General features: G+C 39.1%; 3 protein-coding genes across 14 annotated transcripts; 2 read left to right on the plus strand and 1 right to left on the minus strand.

The window, feature by feature from the left end:
- The first annotated feature begins 1,011 nt into the window (after positions 1-1,011).
- Positions 1,012-8,333, plus strand: LOC106389346. Of its 11 annotated transcripts, none has more exons than XR_007319080.1 (10): positions 1,018-1,344; positions 1,436-1,585; positions 1,957-2,022; positions 2,095-2,157; positions 3,217-3,304; positions 7,306-7,417; positions 7,511-7,666; positions 7,765-7,835; positions 7,997-8,094; positions 8,180-8,333. XR_007319080.1 is itself a non-coding variant. In XM_048746955.1 (6 exons), the coding sequence occupies exons 4-6, from the start codon at positions 2,152-2,154 to the stop codon at positions 4,831-4,833; spliced, it is 1,281 nt and encodes a 426-aa protein (XP_048602912.1). In that variant the 5' UTR covers positions 1,031-1,344; positions 1,436-1,585; positions 1,957-2,022; positions 2,089-2,151; the 3' UTR covers positions 4,834-4,996. The 11 variants fall into 11 exon arrangements, 5 of the variants coding, with proteins under 5 accessions (XP_048602912.1, XP_048602913.1, XP_048602911.1 ...); XR_007319079.1 differs by having other exon boundaries at positions 1,019-1,344; positions 7,511-7,676; XR_007319078.1 differs by having other exon boundaries at positions 1,012-1,344; positions 7,306-7,666.
- A 759-nt stretch (positions 8,334-9,092) lies between these two features.
- On the plus strand, positions 9,093-9,694 carry LOC125582466 (probable methyltransferase At1g29790). The gene is made up of 2 exons (XM_048749201.1): positions 9,093-9,114; positions 9,180-9,694. The coding sequence occupies exons 1-2, from the start codon at positions 9,093-9,095 to the stop codon at positions 9,692-9,694; spliced, it is 537 nt and encodes a 178-aa protein (XP_048605158.1).
- A 409-nt stretch (positions 9,695-10,103) lies between these two features.
- LOC111212316 (cytochrome c1 1, heme protein, mitochondrial-like) lies at positions 10,104-12,460 on the minus strand. Of its 2 annotated transcripts, none has more exons than XM_022713832.2 (8): positions 12,261-12,460; positions 11,996-12,086; positions 11,624-11,835; positions 11,226-11,505; positions 11,066-11,137; positions 10,857-10,973; positions 10,711-10,776; positions 10,104-10,457 (listed from the first exon to the last, which is right to left on the minus strand). In XM_022713832.2, the coding sequence occupies exons 2-8, from the start codon at positions 12,053-12,055 to the stop codon at positions 10,341-10,343; spliced, it is 924 nt and encodes a 307-aa protein (XP_022569553.1). In that variant the 5' UTR covers positions 12,056-12,086; positions 12,261-12,460; the 3' UTR covers positions 10,104-10,340. The 2 variants fall into 2 exon arrangements, with proteins under 2 accessions (XP_022569553.1, XP_022569552.1); XM_022713831.2 differs by having other exon boundaries at positions 11,996-12,102; positions 12,261-12,404.
- Between the last annotated feature and the right edge of the window lie 1,176 nt (positions 12,461-13,636).

A 13,636-nucleotide genomic window follows, 5' to 3' on the forward strand; every position in this document is an offset into this window, starting at 1 on the left:
ACACAAGACTGCACCAACAACTCTTCAAAACTCCAGAGACTGTCTTCTCAACGATAGACAAGCAGATTAGGAACAGACTGCAGAGCTTTTGACAGGCAAATCCAAGGGCATCATCGGCGATGACTCAACTGTGGTTTCTCCACTCGTGAAAAGAAAAGGGAAGAAGACAGATCGCGATCGCCTCAGCTCTGTTCTTTCTCGACACTACATCGCTCAATCGTAACCATCTAACTCTCTTCTTCTCACCACTGGGCCTCTGCTCCAACCTCTCACCGTGTGGGAAGATATTATCCTTCAACTTCAAAGACTACCGAGGGATCGAGACTCTCGCCGACTAACTAAACTGGCGTTTCAGGCTACCGTTTACTGGATCTGGACTGAGCGAAACACAAGACTGCACCAACAATTCTTCAAAACTCCAGAGACTGTCTTCTCAACGATAGACAAGCAGATTAGGAACAGACTGCAGAGCTTTCGACATGCAAATCCAAGGGCATCATCGGCGATGACTCAACTGTGGTTTCTCCACTCGTGAAAAGAAAAGGGAAGAAGACAGATCGCGATCGCTTCAACTCTGTTCTTTCTCGACACTCCATCGCTCAATCGTAACCATCCAACTCTCTTCTTCTCACCACTGGGCCTCTCTGTTTACTGGGTTTGTAGTTCTGATGATATGTGTTTTCTTTATGAGTGGGCTTGGCCCATAACAAACTTAAACCTATGGGTTTGTATTATTTTATTTTCTTTTATTGTTTAATATAAAAACCTTTTTTTTCAAAAAAAATGTCGAGTAGCTTATTCTCGCGTCTATTCATTCCATCAAAAACTGCAAGATGATTTTCTGTTTATGTCCAGATTATGTTACAAAAGTTGTTGATAATAATCCTGAGACTGATGACCATTATTAACAAGAAAATTAAGTAGATAACACAAGTCTACTTGGATATTGCTATCTGAACTTTAATAATAAAAAAAAAAAAAAAACACATGTTTCGCCTAATATTCAGAAGAAGCAAGAACCGGGGAGAAATTAAAAAAAATAATGATCATTATCATTTCGTGTCATGGGTATTTTAGTAATTACATTAATAATGGTGTATACTAAGTACTAACGTGTTTTCGAGAACGTACAGATTTCGCAGTTCTGTAACCGTTAATTTCAAATTTGAGATGTTTAGCACTGAGGGCAGTTTGGTAACTTCAATCAACGATTATAAATACAAAACTATGCGTTAGATTGTTAAGTCTTTCTCTAATTCTCTCTACCCGAAGGCTGAAGCGCACATGCAGGGTTTACACCTCTCGTTCTTCATCCAACGACCCTCTCGAATCTCCTCCTCTCTGGTAAAATCTACTTCTTCTAATTGCGTCGTATTTCCTCAAATCCTCCAATTTTCAAATACGTTATTTAATCTGATCGGCTTTCGACGGCCAGGATCGAATTCGGTGGTGGATCAATCAGCGGGTGATTTTAAATCCGATCCGTCGCTCTACACGGTGCTCCTCGCCGTTGTGGTGTCGTTTAATTAACAACCTGTCGCAGTAGTAGTCGTGATCTAACGCCTCCGATTACGCTGAAAATCAGGTATAAACTCTCCCTTTTCTGCAATTTCAGAGCCATTGGCGATGATGAGTGACTGAATATTGCGAATTCGATTAAGATTGATGATATTAGGGATTTAGATTTACTGTGATGACTCTTGCGTTTAATCATCATTAGCAAAAAAAAATCTTGATTAGGTAATTATTATCCTGAGTTTTGTGGTCCATGTTGCGTGTAAGCTTTGTTGCTTTATTTAATCGAGGAAGTGGTTAAAAGAGATTTGATCGACCTTTCTCGAAAGGTAGCTGATTACAAGTAATCAGTAATATTATCTTTGGGTTGATATCTTTTGTTTTTGTAGAGATGAATGTATCTAATTAAAGCAAATGTGTTCATTGTAATTGTCCGTATAGGCATACATAGGCAAGATATCAGATTTGTTCGTAGAGGGAAAGCAACACGTTACTTCATATCATTAGGTAACTTGTGCTTTATATTCTTAGCAATGATTTTTGTTTTGTGTATTGTTGATTTAAGTATTTTAGTTTCAGGTTGTTTTGCTGCGGAGACAAAAACGTTGGAAGACGTTTGGGTATGAGCCATGTCGAATGAAGGTTACGTCTCTGTCACTCTCACATACACAAATGTTACATAATACACGAAAATTCATATACAAACCGACAAAAAGAAAACAGAATACAAACACATAAACACAAAACGCATTCAGCCACAATAAAAAAGCAGACTACAAAACACACATACGCATCGTCAAGCACAACAAAACTACAAAACTACAAAACTACAAAACACGCAAACAAAACGTCAAACACAACCTAGCGAAAAAGAAACAGAATAGGTTTTACAAAAAAAAAAAAAAGAAAAAGAAACAGAATACAAAACACTCAAAACACAGCAAAACTCGAACATACACAAAAAATTATCAAAACAAAAACAGTAACTCACAAGTCACAACACAAATTTTTTACATACCAATAAATGCAAAGTCCTAACAACTACCATATTCAATAGTGTTTATCGTACCATTTTTTCATATGATATTGTTTCCCATGAATCAAATAATTTAGTGGTCAACTGACTAGCTGAAAGAGGTAACTTACTCTGCTTATTTGTGATCGATGAATATATCTTCAGTTTAGGTATTGTTCTCCTAATCATTATCTTGTGAACATGTTCTTGAGCTGCAGCAAACAAAATTTTTGGAAGCAATACAGACTCCAAGGGGTTTTACTCAAGTCATACTTTGCTTATCAATTAGACTCTAATGCTTGACATGAAAGTCATTTATGTAATTAATATTCAAGCTTAACTGTTTGAAAAATTCATTCAGGTCGCATTTGTAGTCTTTGATACATTCTTTCAGTAACTCATACACCACTACCAGGTTTCAAATTCCGCCTCTAAATCTCTTCTGAAGCCTGATTTTTTGTGTGTGTGTGTGGCAGTTAGTTTTTTTTCTGGTCACGTTGAATTTTTTAACTGGCTTTCTTTCTTTCTGCTCTACTTTCCAAGAGATTATTCTCCGTAGATGTGCACTAGATCAAGGTGATATATCTATCACCCCCTGTACAACATGTTCTGTCACATATCTTAAGTTTATCATGTTTTAGGTAAAGGACAACAATTAAAAATTCCTTTTGTTTCACTATGATTAGGTGTGTGGGAAAGATGGTTCTTCTTCTTGGCTCTCCTATCCTGATGTTTTTACTTTTGCCTTGGATCTCTTCTTACGGTGGTTGCTAGGTATGTCCTATTGTCAAACCTTGAACAATGACCATTCATGTTTGATACAAGCGATGGATTTGAAGGTTGAAATAGATAAGGGATAGTGACTACAGGTGGCAAAGTAACCTTAGTAAAGTGGGGTTACTCTAAAAGTAACTATGGTTTAGTTAATCTTTAGCTTTATAATAACGTTAGAGGGTTTGGGAAAGGGGTTATCGAGAAATTAGAGAGTTGTTGCAGAGAGAGAGTCTCATGGTTTCTTTCTTTGTAAACCATTTCTGATCAATAAGAACGTATTTCATCTTTGATTATTAGTATTGTTATTTTTTGGAGATCCAAATCTTAACAAATTGGTATCAGAGCCATTCGATTCCGGAGACCCCATGTCGCCGACATCTGAAATCGATCAAGTGTGGAACCAGATGCAACATGGCATGAGGAGGATGAGACCGTTGGTTGTGGAGCAACAACCGGAAAGGGACATGAGGTTCCCGAAGCCAGCCATGGTTGTCCAAGAGCGGTGTAGCAGATCCCCACACCTGGAGTGGATGGAGAAGTACTGGACCGAGCGCTGGATCGAAATCACTTTAGCGGGTGGTACCTCGATGGAGGAGATAGAAGAGATCCGGGCCTTTGTGAACTATGACAGGCCGGTGAGGACGCTTGAGGAGGAAAGGAAGGCCCGACTGGAGATGCTGGAAGAGTGTCGTCGCATGATTGAACGTGATGATGAAGAAGATGCTGCGAAGAAATCACTGGAGGAAGAGACGTTTGCTGCAGAAGACTCGGATCTAGGTCATGTTGAAGGATCCTTGAAGAGTTTCTGTCCACTGATGGAACCGATTCAGCTGACACTTGAGAGGAAGAATGAACTTGCGGATGATCATCAAGTGGCTTCGCAAGAGACGCAAAATGGTAAAACCTTAATTTGTTGGGATCAAAAAGTGGAGCCGTACTTTGAGAGGGGTAAAGATGCAAGCAAGGAGTTGCTTGAGACCAAGAGGGAAAAGTGTGCCCACCAGGGGTTCGAACAAATGGCTGAGGGAGATGTAAGAGTAACAAAGAAGAAGAAGAGATGGAAGCAACTCTTAACAGATATTGAAAAGAAGTTGGCGGAGATTTGGAGCTATGAAGAGAGTGATAAATCAGAGACATTGGAAATACAGATGGAGTACACAAGCAACAGACAAAGAAAGTGTTTGATGGAGTTGTGTAAGAGAGAACGCTGTCAATGGGTGCACACTCGTGAAAGGGTTGGTAGAAAATGGCTGCTCATGTTTAGGAAGAAGAAGAGAAAGAGGAAGAAAAGGACAGAGAATGCAGAGAAGAACTATGGGTCTTTTGAAAGATCAAGAAGATGCAAAGAGGCTGGAAGAGCTATGTTAAGAAACATAATCAGATGTCGGCATAACCATGAGAGGAAATATACATTTAAGGGGGTGAATGAGTTAAGTGTCGAGATCAAAATAAGTAATGATCATGCGTTTGGAGGAAGGCTGCTGCTGAATGTTAAGACGAAGAAGAGAACAAGGCTGTGGAAACATTAGAAACAACAGATACATTATCAGAAGGGTGATGTCCACATAGGGAGCTTGAGAGAAACAACGAATGTGAAAGAGATGGGGAGCAAGCAGGTGCCAGAACTTGCAAAGCTGTTACGGAGTCATGTGACAGATTTGAAGAAGCGTGAAAAATGGAAGAAACACAAGGCTAAGCAGAAGCAAGAAATCAGTGACACTTGTCTCAGTAACCAAATTGTGTTTTCTGGGAATCCGAAGAGTAAGGAGAAGACGTTTACTAAGTTTAGAGGATGGAGATTCAGAGCATTGGAGGTTGACTCGGGAACGCTTGGAATCAAGAAGAAGCTTGTTACTAGGAAGGAAGTAAAGTGCAAGTACAAGCATCAGAAGCAGTGGAAGCATGTTAAGAAAAGGCTTCCAGTTATCAGTGTCTGGTGTAAGAGAAATCACTGTGAGAAATCGTACTTCGGGAGTGTAAAATTGCTGCAGCTAGTTGGTGATGTGAAGTGGGACTGGGTGTGGTTGCTTGTTGTCAAAACGAAGAAAGCAAAGTCAAGGCATGAGTTGCTGACTCTGGGAAGGCTTCTCTACTGTGCCGTTAGCATGAAGTACCAGATGAAATGGAAGAGGCAAAGAATCAGATGCAAGTACAGGAATATGAGGATATCTTGGGAACATGTCGCTGCCTTCGTTAATTTCATTATGAAACTCATGTATACAAAAAGGCATCTTTGGAATGTGTGTAAGAGAAAGCAATGGCGGAATCAAGTAACCTGTTCCATTAATGAATTGTTCATGGTGATCATACTGTGGAAGTATGTGATGGTGGTAATGAAGCACCTCTTTACAGGCAGGAAGAGAGCTAAATTCAAAAAGAATTTGATGAGCAACAGACGTGGCTGGCTCAAGATGCGGTCTCCACCAGGAATGTCAGGGAAGAAGACTTCTTTCAAGAGTTTCTGTGGTTATGTTTTCTTGTTACTCATTCCTGAGAACCAGATTAGGAAATCTGTTTTACCTCCACATGATGTTGAACACCTTGGTTATGAAACAGTACATGGAATAGGCAATTGCTGGAAGGTGAAACATGTCACTGAGCAGTATGAGCTTTTGCTAGAGAGAAAAGGATTAGAGGAACAAAAGTTACAAATAGGACACATGGCAAAAGGGACACGGCTGGTGGTGGTCATGACCCAGAGAAGATTTAAAAGAGCTGTTGGGATTAAGAACACGAGAGAAGCGGTGGAATATAAGTTATGTGGGTTTATGACGTTGTTTCAGATTGTTGTTGCAAGGAAGAGGAACAAGTTCAAGAACTTAGGGTGCTTGTTCTTCTTGATGCATAATTCTGGAAACCATATCATGAAACTGACTGCACGTATGGTTGCTTTTACACACAGTAGGATTGCAGCGATGTGCGGAGAGAACGTAAACATGAACGCAGCACTCAATTCGCAAATTTACTGTGTGATTGATGATTTTGCATATATAGAGATGGGTAACACAAATGCAACTAGTAGAACCCAGTGGCTTAAGACTGCGGTAAACATCACAATAAAGAGGAAGGAGCAGGGAGATGATTTAAGGATTCAGATATTCTGCTTGAGGGATTCGGTGTTCTCACTAAGAGAGAAGAACAAGCATGTTCAACCCGAGGAGCTATTGGAATTAGGAGCAGCTCCAATACAAGCGAGAGAAAGATTTCCCAAGACCCATGCCACAAAGAAGAAGGTTGACGAGTTGAAGAACTGTGAGTATGGGGTGTGTTTTGTAGCTCTTTATCTCACTGGCCAGGAGATGGTGATGGGAAGTAAGTTCAGGGATAAGGGGCGCTTTGTGAAAGAAACTCTAGGGTCCTTTGTTCTTGAAATGGTTGAAGTAACAGCTCAGGGAGATGATGCTTGTGCCACCAAGGTTAAGGATACAAGAGCAAAGCCTATTGGAAAAGTGAAGTTGTCCCAAGGGTTCTGTGCCAAGACAAATCCCATAAAGATGACTGTGGGTCAGTGTGCTGCAAGGACTTCATGAAGCGTCAACGGTACCTGTATCAGCTGTGAAAGTGCAGTAAGAAGTAAGTTGGATTGAAGATCATCACCTTGAGGACAAGGTGAGTTTCAAAGGCCGGAGTAATGATACAAGCGATGGATTTGAAGGTTGAAATTGATAAGGGATAGTGACTACAGGTGGCAAAGTAACCTTAGTAAAGTGGGGTTACTCTAAAAGTAACTATGGTTTAGTTAATCTTTAGCTTTATAATAACGTTAGAGGGTTTGGGAAAGGGGTTATCGAGAAATTAGAGAGTTGTTGCAGAGAGAGAGTCTCATGGTTTCTTTCTTTGTAAACCATTTCTGATCAATAAGAACGTATTTCATCTTTGATTATTAGTATTGTTATTTTTGGAGATCCAAATCGTAACAATGTTTCACTCATTAATCTTTCCCCGGGGGACTTTTAGGTGACATCTTTTATTATTTGTGTGGTTTATGATTTTTGAGCTAGTTAGATTCTGATTGAACAATGGGAAACAAAGGTTTTGATTGAAGTCTTCAAGCTATTCTTTAAGATGGTGATGATGCACAACCAAATTTCAGTCTGATATCTCACGTGGAGTGTATGATTTTTTTCTTATCCTTTGTTGATGGTATTGTTGAGTGGGTATCTGTTATCTCATGTCTGAGTTGTGGGTTCGCTCTGTTTATTGTAGGTTGGCCTTCTTTTCAGAAATGAATCACTTACAATGAGCTGGTTGCGATCGCTCTAACAACCTCTCCAGATAAGTAAGAGACTTCTACCATTTTATAGGTTCAAGAGTGGGCTAGTGTAACGTTTCGAGAATTCTGACTTGGATGAATTTGTGGATGTAAGTCAAGGTAACTTGTCTTTGCGTTTCTTTCTTTTCTTATATGTGTTGTTTCTGAAAAAATAAAACTGAGTGTCTAATTACTTTGTATTTTGCAGATCGGCATAACTTACTGCTGCTGGATCTATAAAGGAAACATTAACAAGATTTGACCAAAACTCTCAGAAAGGTAAACTCGAGCATGTAGTTAGTAGATACGCTGATAAGATTGAAGACCCAATATAAACGTCCCAAAAGATTAGAAAGAACTATAGTTAGTGGCTTAGTGACATAGTCGGTGGAAAAAAGGAAGTTGGTATCTGATTCTCTAAATAAATCTCCATTTTTCAGAGCTATATCACTTAAGGATGCAACTTGCTTGGGATCAATTTTGAGAACTTTCGTCCACTTGGGAGAGACGATCATTTTTCTTATTACTTCTTTTAAAGGTAAGCTGTTGTTTCTCTGTCATCTAGAGTCGAATGAAATAACTCCCTCTTTAATTGTTCTCTATCTCTTTCTTTCCTCCTGCAGATGTTCAGATTTTTGAGTTTCAGAAGCTGTAAAGGCAAATCATCAGTCCAGCAGAAGCAGTGAGAGTTGGGTGATGAAATCTCTCTGTCTCTCTTCTCATGTATAAAACTACTTACACCAACTCACACAAACATAAATCAAAACGTCACGAACACTCAACAAATCACAAAAACTAACACAACAAATACCGAATTAAAAGAATTTCACAAACACTCAACAAAATCACAAAAACTAACACAGTAAATACAGAAATAAAAACTACACCATGCCACGAAATAAACAACAAAACTCGACAAAAAAAGACGCGACACGAACAAAACAACTTCACAATCACCACCAATTTGGTGACACGAAACCAGAATTATCATGGGCTCTTTTTTTCTATACGGAAGACTTGTATACTTATTATTTTCTTATTATGTCGAATGCTTCTTTTTTACTTACTTGAGGTTTGTTGGATTATAAAAACTTGAGTTTAATATCGTCTAAACATTTGTAAAAAATTAATTGATGCACGATTTCTGAGGATATCTATCGGTTCATTTTTATATCAATTTTATTTTATTTGTTTATTTTTAAATTCAGTGCAACTATCATGTAAATGAGATTATTAATGGAATGATACTAGATCGTTGTGGGCTTCGCGCGGATTATAAGTAATAAAACCTTGACCAATTTTTAAATTTGTTATATTAACCAAACTCCTCCATTAATGACAACAATACCCATGAGGCTGCCAAATTGCATTTAAGACAATTGATGGGAGGTCTGAACCACACGACTCTCTGAGAAGTGTCTCAGGTCAGCGGAGGAACCAAACCCTGGCTCTCACACCAAATTTCAGCTTCCATTAAGCCTTCTCAGGGTCACTCCGTGAATGTTTAAAGCAAAACTCGTATCACCCCTTCCAAATATGGCACATGATCCACAGAAAGGTAGACTAGCCGCTGAAGACAGAGTCTTTTTCTTACCAACAGGTGATGTCAGTTCCGGAATACAGAGTTTGACCAAGAGCCTGATTGCTTGAAAGCTAAGAAACTTGGCTGCTTCGATTTAGGTAGCGAGAAAGATAGGTTTGTGAATGCTAAGTGGAAGAACGACTTCTTGATTGATGATGTGTTGGGTTTGGGGACTGGGAAGATCCGGATCGGGTTGGATCTTAGCGGTGGATCAGGGACGTTCGCAGCTAGAATGGCTGAGAGGAACGTGACTGTAATCACTAACACGTTGAACAATGGTGGTCCGTTTAGCGATTTCATAGCTGGAAGAGGGTTGTTCCCTTTGTTCTTGAGTTTAGACCATAGTTTTCCTTTCCACGACAATGAGTTTGATCTTGTCCCCGGTTCTAGCGGGTTAGATGTTGAGGGGGAACCAGAGAAGCTAGAGTTCTTGATGTTTGATCTTGATCGGGTTTTGAAACCCGGTGGGTTGTTCTGGTTGGATAACTTTTACTGCGGTAGTGAGCTAAATAAAGAAGAAAGAGCTTGCACGTTTGATAGAGAGGTTTGGGTATAAGAAGCTGAAATGGGTTATTGGGGAGAAGGCTGATGCGGAAATGTATCTCTCTGCTGTTCTGCAGAAGCCGGTGAGAATTTGATCAAGAAACAAAAGGATGGTCCGTGATGTTAATAGTTAGATTTGAATTTGATCATACGTTATAATAGTGGGAGAGAATAAATAAGCAATGTCAGATTATTTATTTACCTTAACATTGTAGTTTTGTCGGTTACAGTTACTTTTTTTTTTGCCACTCATGAAAGCTTAAGCAAATCAAAAACTGGTATTATAAATCTCTCTTCTGACATATTAACCGTCATATATTATTATGTAAATTCTGATTTACTGGTAACAAAGACAGAAAACGTAATAGAAGACGATTAAAAACTGATTCATAAAGAGGAACAACACCGTAAGCCATAAACCGAGTACAAAGCATATTCTTTATTGAAACAAAACAGAAGGGTGAACCATGGCGTAGCGGTATGGTAAAAGAAACAATACAAAATGTAACAATATCAAAATCATGTTTGATTATGAGGTAGACATTTTTCGTTATTATCCTCATAAAAGTCTCTCTAGAGATAAAGATTTTTATGGCACAAGAAAAAAATGGAGATACGTTATTACCCAGAGAAAGGCTTGTGTGTAGCCACCGGTGCTTTTAGTTCACCACGTCGAGAACCAGTTTGCGGGACTTGAGAACGGACCATTTCAGTCGCCTGTAGTACGCGGCTTGGAGCAGAGCAAGAGATAGTAGGAATATCCATTTGAATCCCATCTGCAAAATCATGAAACTCACCATTTAGCTAGGCACCGTATCAAATGTTGGATCATATAAGAGCTCAGCGTATCTAGATGTTAATGTCTTAGTAGCAGACCGAGTAACTATTAGCACAACACACTTCGTACAAGAACTATTAAGTCAACTTGTCTGATAAATAAACTAAGAGATTAGGAACTTCTTCGTGAGATTTTGCCACATCAAACCAAAATGCATATGCACTGGAGAAAAAAAGGAAGATAAACCTTACCAATTTCCTCTCTTCCATTTCTGGTTCCGCTGCCCAAGACAAGAATGACACAACATCTTTACCCATCTGCGCAGTTATTGACAAAACTCATAGTTCATATCATGACACTCAGCAAGCAAGGCTGTCCATTAAAGAGGAAACCTAACCTGTGCCTCTGTGGCGGGGACACCATCTTCATACTCAACAGCTTCATCATTGAGCATTTTCGGCATAGCAATTGCTCCACCAGGGAAATAAGGATTGTAGTGTAGCCCCTCTCTAATCTGCAAAAATATATCATGGGGGGTTCTATCACAACCAGCAAATCAGAATTCGAACAAGTCCACTCTAAGAAATGAGTAAAAAAAAAAATTACTGAAATGCCAGCAGGAGGATCACGGTAACCAGTCAGAAGAGCAAAGACGTAGTTTTGACCGTTGTGACGTGCCTGGCAGGCAAAACATTAAAACCACTTATTAGATCATTAAACACAAATCTGCTACAGATTTTCAGAATCAAATAAAACAGCAGCAGACCTTGGTGATAAGACTAAGATCAGGAGGATACGCTCCACCATTAGCAAACCTTGCAGCCGATTCATTAGCATAAGGCTGAGGCAAGCGGTCACTGAGTTTACCAGGACGGGTGAACATCTCTCCCTCATCATTAGGTCCATCAACTACCTCGATCTCAGCTGCCATTGCTTTGGCCTCTTCCTCTGTGTAGGCAACACCCACCAAATCACGGTATGAGATGAGAGACATGGAATGGCAAGAAGCACACACTTGCTGATACACTTGATGCCCACGACGGATCCTGCTCATACAACATCAAACCTTCATCACTTAACACAGCATAGAAAGTCGAGAGACTTTTAGCTCAAGTTTCAAAGTCTTAACTATATAAAGTAAAGAGTATATAGAGAAACACTCACGAAGCGTGGTCATAAGAGCTGAGAATGCCATCATGAGGCCAAGGGTAATCTGGGCAGGCCAATCCATGTTCGGCTTCATCAGCAGATGCAACCGTAGAGAAACTAAACAGTCCTGTAACTCCAGCACCCAAGAGAGCAAGTGCTCTTACGCCAGAAGACGCAGCATCCTCATGAACTTTCTTCGAAGCAAACAACGACAGTACAGGAGTTGCCTGCACGACAATAAAAACCAAATGCTAAAGAGAAACTTCTTGCTGCAAAAAAAAACTAACCAAAATGCCCTTTCACAATATTGTTGCAAATTCACTTAACAACACTGTCTTGTCTTATATTCCACAAAACGAATATTAAAAAAAAAAAAAAAAATCTCACAAGTGATTGGGAGTGAAGCTTCCTCCTGAGAATTTGCTGGATGAATCCTCCTCCAACCATCTGATTAAACGCTTTGTACCAAATCAACGCCCTGGAGAATAAAGGGACTGAATCAAAACCGAATCATGAATCAGTTATAGTGCGATTTCTCTACAAACAAAATCCCTAGAAATCCGAGTCTACATACAGATCCGTACAACTAGCTATCGCTCAAATGTCAAAGAATACATCGAATGATTAAAGATTCGAACAGAGAAAATCTCACCGGGAAATGAAGTGACGAGATCGGCGACGGAGATGATTGACTGAGGAAGGAACGAAGAAGTAAAAGATAAACGAGAGAAAAATGGGTGTCCCACGATGATGACCAGTTCTAGGGGTGGGCGTTCGGGTCCCGTTCGAGACTGGATCGGGTATTTTGGATTTTCGGATATTTTGGTATTAGGTATCGGATTCGGATATTTTTAGTTCAGGTTTGGTTATTTTTTATCGGGTTTGGATATTTAGATTTTGAAAAAAAAAATTAAATTTTTCATTTCTCAAATTTCTTGTATTTAAAAATATAACTTTCACTTAACTAATTTTTTATTTTTAATAGATTGAATGGTTAATAGATTTGGACGTAACATTTTGAAATTAAAAAAACATTAATTTGGTTATTGTTTTTAAATTTTGGATGCAACTTTTTGTTAATTCTTGAAATAAAAAGTTTGATATGCATTTTAAATGAGTAGCAAATCATTTTCTCCGTAATTCTATGTATATCAATATAAATATTTTATATAAAATGAAAGATATAAATTAAAAATATATGGTTAGTTATACATATGTTCGGTTGTCTTTAGATATCCATTCGGATTCGGATATTAACCGTTCGGATTCGGATATTTAATCTCTACTAATTCCATACTAGTTCTGATATTTTGCTCTTTCTGTTTCGATTACTTAACACGGGACAGATTCACCTTATTGGGCCTATGGGCCATCATTAAACTAGAACGATATTTTGCTCTTTCTGTTTCGATTACTGAACACGGGACAGATTCACCTTATTGGGCCTATGGGCCATCATTAAACTGCATCAGCCCAATTCTTCCCAATACAAAGATAAGTCCAGTGGGTGAGAATTTATATAAATTTTAATTTAAAGCACTCCTCCTTTTATTGATTGGAGTTATCTGAACCGAAGTTCAATTAATTGCCGTAAAAGCAGTTCCAACGACTAATCTAGTTTTGATATTTTGTGTATGAGGTTTGAGACTTTTTTTTTCTTTTTTTTTTTTTATAATCCAGATATCCGGACCTAAGTCTGACTATCCCACCGCGTCCAACCGGAGCTGGAGGGTCCTGGCGGCCAAACGGAAACTATGTTAAATCTGCTGTGGTCGGACCTCGAACTCGTGATGACGGGCACCTCAGCCGAAGTTCCTTTACCACCAGACCACGAGGCCCGGTTATGAGGTTTGAGACTTGGCCCTATCTTGTTCTAGACAGCAGCAAGGCATTGTTTTGTTTAACTGTTATACCGGAAATATCATTGTCATGAACATCTCCTATTCGTTTACTATATGTAGGCATGCTGCATGCATAAAACACGGTATAGATTAGATACAAAAGAATACTCCTATGTATCTATATATT

This window comes from Brassica napus, chromosome C2 (assembly GCF_020379485.1).
Source record: "Brassica napus cultivar Da-Ae chromosome C2, Da-Ae, whole genome shotgun sequence".
NCBI lineage: Eukaryota > Viridiplantae > Streptophyta > Magnoliopsida > Brassicales > Brassicaceae > Brassica > Brassica napus.